The 12194-nt window shown below is 36.6% G+C and overlaps 1 protein-coding gene across 15 annotated transcripts in view; it reads right to left on the bottom strand.

Moving 5' to 3' along the window:
* Positions 1-12194, bottom strand: part of ADAM32 (ADAM metallopeptidase domain 32) — a 168701-nt gene that overhangs the window by 38769 nt on the left and 117738 nt on the right. For 2 of the 15 annotated variants that reach the window (XR_012328977.1, XR_012328976.1), the window contains exon 18: positions 9647-9682. The exons of 11 other annotated variants lie outside the window; for them this stretch is intronic. Coding sequence is in view for 2 of the 4 variants with exons in the window: in XM_073798636.1 (XP_073654737.1) it covers positions 9651-9682 (32 nt within the window). In the remaining 2 variants the exon portion in view is untranslated. The remainder of the gene's footprint in view (positions 1-9646; positions 9683-12194) is intronic. 2 more of the 15 variants (XM_073798636.1, XM_073798637.1) reach the window with 1 other exon arrangement.

Here is a 12194-nt window from a genome sequence, read left to right as displayed (position 1 = left end):
AATGGGAACATACATATCGATAATTACCTTAAATGTAAATGGACTAAATGCTCCCACCAAAAGACACAGACTGGCTGAATGGATACAAAAACAAGACCCATATATATGCTGTCTGTAAGAAACCCACTTCAGACCTAGAGACCCATACAGACTGAAAGTAAGGGGATGGAAAAAGATATTCCATGCAAATGGAAACCAAAAGAAAGCTGGAGTAGCAATTCTCATATCAGACAAAATGGACTTTAAAATAAAGACTATTACAAGAGACAAAGAAGGATACTACATAATGATAAAGGAATCAATCCAAAAAGAAGATATAACAATTGTAAATATTTATGCACCCAACATAGGTGCACCTCAATACATAAGGCAAATATTAACAGCCATAAAAGGGGAAATCAACAGTAACACATTCATAGTAGGGGACTTTAACACCCCATTTTCACCAATGGACAGATTATCCAAAATGAAAATAAATAAGGAAACACAAGCTTTAAATGATACATTAAACAAGATGGACTTACTTGATATTTATAGGACATTCCATCCAAAAACAACAGAATACACATTTTTCTCAAGTGCTCATGGAACATTCTCCAGGATAGATCATATCTTGGGTCACAAATCAAGCCTTGGTAAATTCAAGAAAACTAAAATTGTATCAAGTATCTTTTCCGACCACAATGCTATGAGACTAGATATCAGCTACAGGAAAAAATCTGTAAAAAATACAAACACATGGAGGCTAAACAATACACTACTTAATAACGAAGTGATCACTGAATAAATCAAAGAGGAAATAAAAAAATACCTAGAAACAAATGACAATGGAGACATGATGACCCAAAACCTATGGGATGCAGCAAAAGCAGTTCTAAGAGGGAAGTTTATAGCAATACAATCCTACCTTAAGAAACAGGAAACATCTCAAATAAACAACCTAACCTTGCACCTAAAGCAATTAGAGAAAGAAGAACAAAAATACCCCAAAGTTAGCAGAAGGAAAGAAATCATAAAAATCAGATCAGAAATAAATGAAAAAGAAATGAAGGAAACGATAGCAAAGATCAATAAAACTACAAGCTAGTTCTTTGAGAAGATAAACAAAATTGATAAACCATTAGCCAGACTCATCAAGAAAAAAAGAGAGAAAACTCAAGTCAATAGAATTAGAAATGAAAAAGGAGAAGTAACAACTGACACTGCAGAAATACAAAAGATCATGAGAGATTACTACAAGCAACTCTATGCCAATAAAATGGACAACCTGGAAAAAATGGACAAATTCTTAGAAAGGCACAACCTGCCAAGACTGAATCAGGAAGAAATAAAAAATATGAACAGACCAATCACAAGCACTGAAATTGAAACTCTGATTAAAAATCTTCCAATAAACAAAAGCCCAGGACCAGATGGCTTCACAGGCAAATTCTATCAAACATTTAGAGAAGAGCTAACACCTATCCTTCTCAAACTCTTCCAAAATATAGCAGAGGGAGGAACACTCCCAAACTCATTCTACAAGGCCACCATCACCCTCATACCAAAACCAGACAAGGATGTCACAAAGAAAGAAAACTACAGGCCAATATCACTAATGAACATAGATGCAAAAATCCTCAACAAAATACTAGCAAACAGAATACAACGGCACATTAAAAGGATCATACACCATGATCAAGTGGGGTTTATTCCAGGAATGCAAGGATTCTTCAATATATGCAAATCAATCAACGTGATACACCATATTAACAAATTGAAGGAGAAAAACCATATGATCATCTCAACAGATGCAGAGAAAGCTTTCGACAAAATTCAACACCCATTTATGATAAAAACCCTGCAGAAAGTAGGCATAGAGGGAACCTACCTCAACATAATAAAGGCCATATATGACAAACCCACAGCCAACATCATCCTCAATGGTGAAAAACTGAAAGCATTTCCAATAAGATCAGGAACAAGACAAGGTTGCCCGCTCTCACCACTCTTATTCAACATAGTTTTGGAAGTTTTAGCCACAGCAATCAGAGAAGAAAAGCAAATAAAAGGAATCCAAATTGGAAAATAAGTAAAGCTGTCACTGTTTGCAGATGACATGATACTATGCATAGAGAATCCTAAAGATGCTACCAGAAAACTACTAGAGCTAATCAATAAATTTGGTAAAGTAGCAGGATACAAAAGTAATGCACAGAAATCTCTGGCATTCCTATACACTAATGATGAAAAATCTGAAAGTGAAATCAAGAAAACACTCCCATTCACCACTGCAACAAAAAGAATAAAATATCTAGGAATAAACCTACCTAAGGAGACAAAAGACCTGTATGCAGAAAATTATAAGACACTGATGAAAGAAATTAAAGATGATACAAATAGATGGAGAGATATACCATGTTCTTGGATTGGAAGAATCAACATTGTGAAAATGACTCTACTACCCAAAGCAATCTACAGATTCAATGCAATCCCTATCAAACTACCACTGGCATTTTTCACAGAACTAGAAAAAATTTCACAATTTGTATGGAAACACAAAAGACCCCGAATAGCCAAAGCAATCTTGAGAACGAAAAATGGAGCTGGAGGAATCAGGCTCCCTGACTTCAGACTATACTACAAAGCTACAGTAATCAAGACAGTATGGTACTGGCACAAAAACAGAAAGATCAATGGAACAGGATAGAAAGCCCAGAGATAAACCCACGCACATATGGTCACCTTATCTTTGATAAAGGAGGCAGGAATGTACAGTGGAGAAAGGACAGCCTCTTCAATAAGTGGTGCTGGGAAAACAGGACAGGTACATGTAAAAGTATGAGATTAGATCACTCCCTAACACCATACACAAAAATAAGCTCAAAATGGATTAAAGACCTAAATGTAAGGCCAGAAACTATCAAACTCTTAGAGGAAAACATAGGCAGAACACTCTATGACATAAATCACAGCAAGATCCTTTTTGACCCACCTCCCAGAGAAATGGAAATAAAAACAAAAGTAAACAAATGGGACCTAATGAAACTTCAAAGCTTTTGCACAGCAAAGGAAACCATAAACAAGACTTAAATACAACCCTCAGAATGGGAGAAAATATTTGCAAATGAAGTAACTGACAAAGGATTAATCTCCAAAATTTACAAGCAGCTCATGCAGCTCAATAACAAGAAAACAAACAACCCAATCCAAAAATGGGCAGAAGACCTAAACAGACATTTCTCCAAAGAAGATATACAGACTGCCAACAAACACATGAAAGAATGCTCAACATCATTAATCATTAGATAAATGCAAATCAAAACTACAATGAGATATCAACTCACACCAGTCAGAATGGTCATCATCAAGAAATCTAGAAACAGTAAATGCTGGAGAGGGTGTGGAGAAAAGGGAACACTCTTGCACTGTTGGTGGGAATGTGAATTGGTACAGCCACTATGGAGAACAGTATGGAAGTTCCTTAAAAAACTACAAATAGAACTACCATATGACCCAGCAATCCCACTGCTGGGCATATACCCTGAGAAAACCATAATTCAAAAAGAGTCATGTACCAAAATGTTCATTGCAGCTCTATTTACAATAGCCTGGAGATGGAAACAACCTAAGTGTCCATCAATGGATGAATGGATAAAGAAGATGTGGCACATATATACAATGGAATATTACTCAGCCATAAAAAGAAATGAAATTGAGCTATTTGTAATGAGGTGGATGGACCTAGAGTCTGTCATACAGAATGAAGTAAGTCAGAAAGAGAAAGACAAATACCGTATGCTAACACATATATATGGAATTTAAGAAAAAAAAATGTCATGAAGAACCTAGGGGTAAGACAGGGATAAAGACACAGACCTACTAGAGAATGGACTTGAGGATATGGGCAGGGCGAAGGGTAAGCTGTGACAAAGCGAGAGAGTGGCATGGACATATATACACTACCATACGTAAAATAGATAGCTAGTGGTAAGCAGCCACATAGCACAGGGAGATCAGCTCGGTGCTTTGTGACCACCTAGAGGGGTGGGATAGGGAGGGTGGGAGGGAGGGAGACGCAAGAGGGAAGAGAGATGGGAACATATGTATAACTGATTCACTTTGTTATAAAGCAGAAACTAACACCATTGTAAAGCAATTATACTCCAATAAAGATGTAAAAAAAAAAAAAAAAACAACTAAAAATAGAAATACCATATGACCCAGCAATCCCACTACTGAGCATATACCCTGAGAAAACCGTAATTCAAAAAACACCACAACATTCATTGCAGCACTATTTATAATAGTCAGGACATGGAAGCAACCTAAGTGTCCATTGACAGATGGATGGATAAAGAAGATGTGGGACATATATACAATGGAATATTACCCAGCCATAAAAAGAAATGAAATTGAGTTATTTGTAGTGAGGTGGATGGACCTAGAGTCAGTCATACAGAGTGAAGTAAGTCAGAAAGAGAAAAACAAATACCGTATGCTAACACATATATATGGAATCTAAAAATAAAGAAAAGGTTCTGAAGAACCTAGGGGAAGGACAGGAGTAAAGACACAGATGTAGAGAATGGACTTGAGGACATGGGGAGGGGAAGGGTAAGCTGGGACAAAATGAGAGAGTGGCATGGACATATATACACTACCAAATGTAAAACAGATAGCTAGTGGGAAGCAGCCGCATAGCACAGAGAGATCAGCTTGGTACTTTGTTCCCACCTAGAGGGGTGGGATAGGGAGGGTGGTGGGGAGATGCAAGAGGGAAGGGAGATGGAGATATATGTATACATATAGCTGATTCACTGTGTGATACAGCAGAAACTAACACACCATTGTAAAGCAATTATACTCCAATAAAGATGTTAAAAAATAAATAAAATAAATGGACATATTAGAATCATGCAATATTTCAAGACTGATTTATGAAAAAACTGAAAATCTGCAAGGCCGATCACTAGTACAGAAATTGAAACAGTAATCAAAAAGCTCCCCAAGACAAAAATCCAGGACCATATGGCTCCACAAGTGATTTCTATCAAACATTCAAAGAAGATTTAAAACCCATCCTTCTCAAACTCTTCCAAAAAACTGAAGAGGAGGGAATGCTTCCTAACTCATTTTACAAAGCGAACATCACCCTGATACCAAAACCAGAAAAACTGGCAACACATGTACACAAAAAGAAAATTACAAAGGTATAGTGAAGTAAGAAACAGTTTAAAGGGATTGTGCAGACTCACCTCGGTATTCTCCAGGGCCTACTTCAGAGGCAGCAAGCTGAAATGCTCAGTAAAGAGGCATATTTGCTTATCTTAAAGCTCTGGCCTAAGGGGCAGGCATATAATTTAATACATCTAGGGGCCTACTGAAATACTCTCCAAAGACAGAGGCCAGTGGACACCTACTTTGTCCTATCCCTGCCTCTTTACAGGTCACTGGGATCTCCCAGGAAGGAGCTTGTGCAAGCATGTAGCACCCAGGATTCTGAAATTCCCGCGTAGGGGATACCCCTTGATCTCCTGCCTCTGGAGGCCAGTGGGACTTGCATTCATGATTCCCAGGGGGCTGTAATAAACAGAAAGACAGTTTTGAGCTGGCAACCACCCCCAGGGCATAGCACCAAGACAGAAGACTGAAATATACCACAGGCCTTTCTATAGAACAGGCTTATTTGCTTTTCTTGAAGCTTCACCCTGAGGGGCAGCCTAACAAAAGAGCCCCAAACTACATGAGGCAAAAACCAATAAAACTACAAGGAGAAACAGATGAATCTACTGTGATAGTTGGAGACTTCAACACCCCACTGTCAGGAATGGACAGATCCAGCTGGAAGAAGAAAATCAGTAAGGACACAGTTGAAATCCACAACACCATCAACTGGATATAATTAACATCTACTCACTACTTCATTTAACAACAGGAGAATATACATTCTTCTCTCCTCACATGGAACCCAGATAGACCACATTCTGGGCCATAAAACACACCTTACCAATATTTAAAGGAAGAGAAATCATACAATGTCTGCTCTCAGATCACAATGCCTTTAAACTAGAAATCAGCACTAGCAAAATAGCTGGAAACTTCCCCAATACTTGAAAATTAAACAACACACTTCTACATAACACATGAGTCAAAGAAGAAATATCAAGAGAAGTTTTAAAATATGTTGAATTAAATGAAAGAGGAAATACAGTTTATCAAATCTATGTGATGCAGCAAAAGAGGTCCTTAAAGGAAAATTTCTAGCATTGAATGCATACATAAGAAAACAAGAAAGATCTAAAATCAATCATATAAACTTCTACCTTATGAAACTAGAAAATGAACAGTAAATTAATATCAATATGAAAAGAAAAAATAATTAACAGAGCAGAAATCAATGAACTTGAAAACAGAAAATCAATAGAGAAAATCAACAAAACCAAATGTGGATTCTCTGAAAAGATCAATAAAATGGAGAAGATTCTAACTGGGCTAAGAAAAAAGAGAGAAGACACAAATTACTAATATCAGACATGAAAGAGGGGACATCACTACAGATCCCATGGACATTAAAAAGATAATAAAGGGATAATATCAAAAACTCTATGCCAACAAATTTGATAACACTGATGCAATAAACCAAGTCCTTGAAAGACAAAATACGACAAAATTCACACAAAAATAAACAATATGAATAGCCTATATTTATTAAATAAATTGAATCAATAATTAGTAACCTTCCATAACAAAAAGCATTGGTCCAGCTGGATTTTCTGGTGAATTCTACCAAACATTTAAGAAAGAAATCATACTAATTCTCTACAATTTCTTTCAGAAGTTAGAAGTAGAGTGAATACTTCTTAACACATTTTATAGGCCAGCATTACACTAACACAAAACACAAAGACATTACAAGAAAAGAAAACTACAGACCAATATCTCTCATGAATGAAGATGCAAAAATCTTCAACAAAATATTAGATCAATTCCAAAAACATATAAGAAATATACACCACAACCAAGTGAATTTTGTCTCAACTATGGAGGAGTTGTTCAACATTCGGAAAATCAATTAATGTAATCCATCATAAACCAACAGGCTAAAGAATAAAAATCATATGATCATACCACAGTTACAGAAAATTATATGACAAAATTGAATAGCCATTTATGATAAAAGACCATTAGAAAGCTGTTAATAAAATAAAACTTCCTCAACCTGATAAAGAGTATCTTTAAAAAAAAAACCTACAGGGCTTCCCTGGTGGCGCAGTGGTTGAGAGTCCGCCTGCCGGTGCAGGGGACACGGGTTCGTGCCCCGGTCTGGGAGGATCCCACATGCCGCGGAGCGGCTGGGCCCGCGGGCCATGGCTGCTGGGCCTGCGCGTCCGGAGCCTGTGCTCCGTGGAGGGAGAGGCCACGGCAGTGAGAGGCCCACGTAACGCAAAAAAAAAAAAAAAAAACCTACAATAACATTATGCTTAATGGTAAGATTAGAAGCCTTCTTGCTAAGATCGGAAACCAAGCAAGGAAGTCCCCTCTCACCATTCCTTTTTAACATCATATTGGAAGAAACGATGAGAAAATAAAAAGTACATAGATTGGAAAGGAAGAAATAAAACTGACATAATGATAGCATCATGATTGCATAATATGTCTCTCTTTTTGGCTCCTCTGTTCAACAACTAAATTTTGGCATCCATCTATGAACAAAAGCACCTCTGTGGAAGTTGTAGGATCAAGCACCATACACCAAGGGACCCAGGAAGAGTCTTTCCCACCTGTGCATCAGGTAATAGGCACATAGACCTCAGTATAGGCTGTGGAAGAAGCAGGAGCCAGTGAATAGGCCTCAGCCTCTCTTGGTTGTAGTCAGGGAAAACTTGGAGAGTGCTGACTTGGGCAGACACTCATGGACAAGAGAGCCTTGCAGAAGTCCGACCTTCCTGGTAATAGATGCCTGAATTCCTTTGGAGCAAATATATAAATAAATAAGTTTGGACACATTGGAAAGAGTAAGAGTAACTTTGCCAGCACCACCCCTCCCTCAATGTGACACAGCATGGGGCTGAACTAGCCAGCAGTGACCTCTCAGGGGAAAGGGAAAGCAGTGAGTGAGTGCAAAGCTAACCCAGCTATACAGGACATAGCTGGAGAAATCTATTTCTTTCCCATAGCACCCAGAGTACCGAGACAGCACCTCTATGACTGGGGGACAGATATCAGGAAACAGGCAGATAAGAATATCAAAGGGCATTAAAGGGACATGGTTCCTGATGAATGCTTTCAGTACTCTGGCAGAAAGCCTGCCCATGAGGTGCTGTGAGAACTTCACCCAAGGATCCCACCACCACCTGACCCACAGGCACCTCCAATGCCCCAAGTGCTAAACCAACAACTCCCCCCACTTTTTGGCCTGCTCTTTGTATGCAAATTTGAGTTCAGTGGCAAGAGCAAGGTCTGGTAGACATGGGGTGCCCTCAGAAAATCGGGCCAGTGTCCTTGGGCAAAGGAGAAAGCACAAACATGAGCTGTAGCACACCTTCTGGAAAACAAAAGAGAGGTTTCCAGTAGCTGGTTTAGTGAGTTTTTAAGAATCATAGAAGACACACAAACTTAAAATTCTGCCACAAAATGGAACAAGAAATGTGGAGCAGAGATATCCATAAAGTTGGAGAAAGACCTAGACATAAGCAAGACCAGTAATAAAATCTCCCACCTGAAGACCACTAGTAAAGATTTAAGGAAGTGACTACTATTTCAAATATAAAAAAAGCAATGCAAAACTGTAAGGAATATAAAGAATCAAGGAAGTATGTCATTACCAAAAGGTAATAGTAATACTCCAGTAACTGAACACAAAGATACTGAATTTATCAATTTAGCTAATAAAGAATTCGAACTAGCTGTTTTTACAAACTCAACTGCCTACAAGAATCAACAGACATACAAGTCAATAAAATCAGGATAAACACGTGGATAAAATGAGAAATTTAACAAAGAGGTAGAAATGATAAAAAAGGACCAAAAAGAAATTCTAGAGATGAAGTATGAAATAAATAAAAAGAAAAATGCAATAGGTCATCTACAGCAGAATAGACCAAACAGAAGATGGAACTGGTGATCTAAAGGACAGGAATTTTTAAATAACCCAGTCAGTGTAGCCAAAGAAAAAATACTGAAAAAGAGAAAACAAATCATATGTGATCTATGGGAAACCATCAAACATACAGGTATTAGAATAATTGGAGTTCCAAAAGGAAAAAAGAGAGGATAGGGGGCAGAAAGTCTATTTAAAAAAATAATAGCTGAGCACTTCCCAAACTTGGGAGAGACTGAAACATCCAGTCACAAAGCAAATAGATCACTCCATTATCTCAATGCAAAATGACCTTCTCCAAGATGTATTATAATTACATTGACAAAAATCAAAGACAAAGAGAGAATCGTAAAATAAAGCAAGAGAAAAAAAATGATTGTAACCTACAAATAGAAACCCAGTAGGTACAGGCCAGGACAGAAAAAAATGATATATTCAGTGTGTTGAAAGAATAAAAAAGTCAGTCAAGAATACTTTAACTGGCAAACATATCCTTCAAAAGTAAAAGAGAAATAAAAACTCTCCGAGACAAACAAGAACTGAGGAAATTCATCACCACTATACCTGCCTTACAAGAAATGCTGAAAGAATTTCTTCCACCTGAAATAAAAACATGATAATTAGTAACATGAAAACATACAACACACTCATAAAGGTAAATACACAGATTTTAAAAACTAAATCTGTAAGGGAATGGTGTGTTAACTACTGAACAACAGTATACAGGTTAAAGGGAAAAAGTATTAAAATAACTATACTTACTATAATTTGCTAATGCATGCACTATATGAAAAGAGGTAAATTTTGACATCAAAAACAAAAAACGGGGAGATCGTAGGGTAGAGCTTTTGTATGTGATCCAAGTTAAGTTACAATCAGTTTAAAATGGACTGTTTTATCTATAAGATGCTTTATGTAAACCTTTATATAAACCTCATGGTAACCATGTAGCAAAAACCTATAGTAGATTCACAAAGGATAAACAGAGGGCAATCATAGCATACCACCACGGAAAATCATGAATTCATAAAGAGGCAAAAAGAGAAGGACAAAAAGAATAAGGGAGCTGAAACAAACAACAAGAAAACAGCCAAAAAGTAATGAAAGAGATGGCATTACTAAGCACTTACATATCAATAGTTACCCTAATACATGAAATTAATTAATCAGTCAAAGGTCAGAGTGGCTGAATGGATGAAAAAACAAGACCCAACTAAGTCTGCCTTCAAGAGAATCACATAGCCTCAAAGAGATGTAAAAATATCCCATGTAAATGGAACCCAAAAGAAAGAGGGGGTAGCTATACTTATATCAGACAAAAAAAGGCTTTAAGCCAAAAAATGGTAACAAGACAAAAGGAAGATCATTATATAATTATAAAGTGGTCAACTCTGCAAGATATAACAATTGTGAATATACACACCCAACAACAGAGCACCTAATATACTAAGCAAATACTGAAAGGAGAAATTGACAACAAGACAATAATAGTAAGACACTTCAATACTCCACTTTCAACAATGGAAAGATAATCCAGACAAAAAATCACAAAGAAATGCTGGACCTGAGCTATACTTTATACCAAATTGACCTAACAGATATATATAGAACATTCCACCCAAGAGCAGCAGAATACATATTCTTCTCAAGTGTACATGGAACATTACCAAGGATAGGTCATATAAGCCACAATACAAATTTTAGCAAATTTAAGAAAATTGAAAACATACGAAGTATCTACTTGACCAACACAATATGAAACTAGAAATCAACAGCAGGAAAGCTAGAAAATTCACACACATGTAGAAATTAAACAACACACTCCTGAACAAACAATAGGTCAAGAAAGAAATTAGAAAGGACATTTTAAAATCTTAAAACAAATAAAAATGGAAACAACACAGACAAAAACTGGGGTTCTGTAAAAGCAGCTCTTAGAAGTTTATAGCAGTAAATGCATATATTAAGAAAATACAAATAATCCTAAAATTTATAAGGAACCATAAAAGACCCAGAATTGCCAAAGCAACCCTAAGGAAAAAGAACAAAGCGGAAGGCATAATCCTCCCAGACTTCAGACAATATTACCAAGCCACAGTAATCAAAACAGTGTGGAATTGGCACAAAAACAGATATATCAATGCAACAGAATAGAGAGCCCAGAAATAAACCCACACAGTTACAGTCAATTAATCTTTGACAAAGGAGGCAAGACTATATACCATGGGAAAAAAGATAGTCTCTTCAGCAAGTGGTGCTGGAAAAGTTGGACAGCTTCATGTAATGAATGAAGTTAGAACACAGCCTCAAACCATAAAAAAATTAAACTTGAAATGCCTTAAACACTTAATCATAAGCCTAGAAGAGATAACAGGCAAAACATTCTCTGACATAAAGCATACCAATGTTTTCTTAGGTCAATCTCCCAAGACAATAGAAATAGAAACAAAATAAACAAATGAAACCTAATCAAACTTACAAGCTTTTGCACAGCAAAAGAAACCATCAACAAAATGAAAAGAAAACCTACAGAATGGGAGAAAATATCTGCAAACCATGTGACCAACAGGGCTTAATTTCCAAAATATACAAACAGCTCATAAAACTAAATATTGAAAGTTTATAGCAATACAGTCATATAGCAGGGAAAAAAAAATCTCAAGTAATAAGCCACCTAACCTTACACCTAAAGCAACTAGAGGAAGGAGAAGAAACAAAACCCAAAGTTAGTAGAAAGAAATAAATCATAAAGATCAGAGCAGAAATAAATGAAATCAGAACAAAGAGACAACAGAAAATATCTATGAAACTAAAAGCTGGTTCTTTGAAAAGATAAACAAAATTGATAAACCTTTAGCCAGACTCATCAAGGAAAAGTAAAAAAAAAAAGGAGAGGTCTCAAATCAATAAAACTAGAAAAGAAAAAGAAGTTACAACTGACACCACAGAAATACAAAGGATCATAAGAGAGTATACAGGCCAATAAAATGGAAAACCTAGAAGAAATGGACAAGACTGTACCAGGAAGAAATAGAAAATATGAACAGACCAATCACAAGTTCTAAAATTGAAACTGTAAGTAAAAAACTCCCAAAAAACAGAAGTCCAGGAC

This window comes from Tursiops truncatus, chromosome 21, assembly GCF_011762595.2.
Source record: "Tursiops truncatus isolate mTurTru1 chromosome 21, mTurTru1.mat.Y, whole genome shotgun sequence".
NCBI classification, from domain to species: Eukaryota; Metazoa; Chordata; class Mammalia; order Artiodactyla; family Delphinidae; genus Tursiops; species Tursiops truncatus.
Note: the sequence above shows the minus strand (reverse complement) of the source record. Positions and strands in the feature narration are given on the sequence as shown.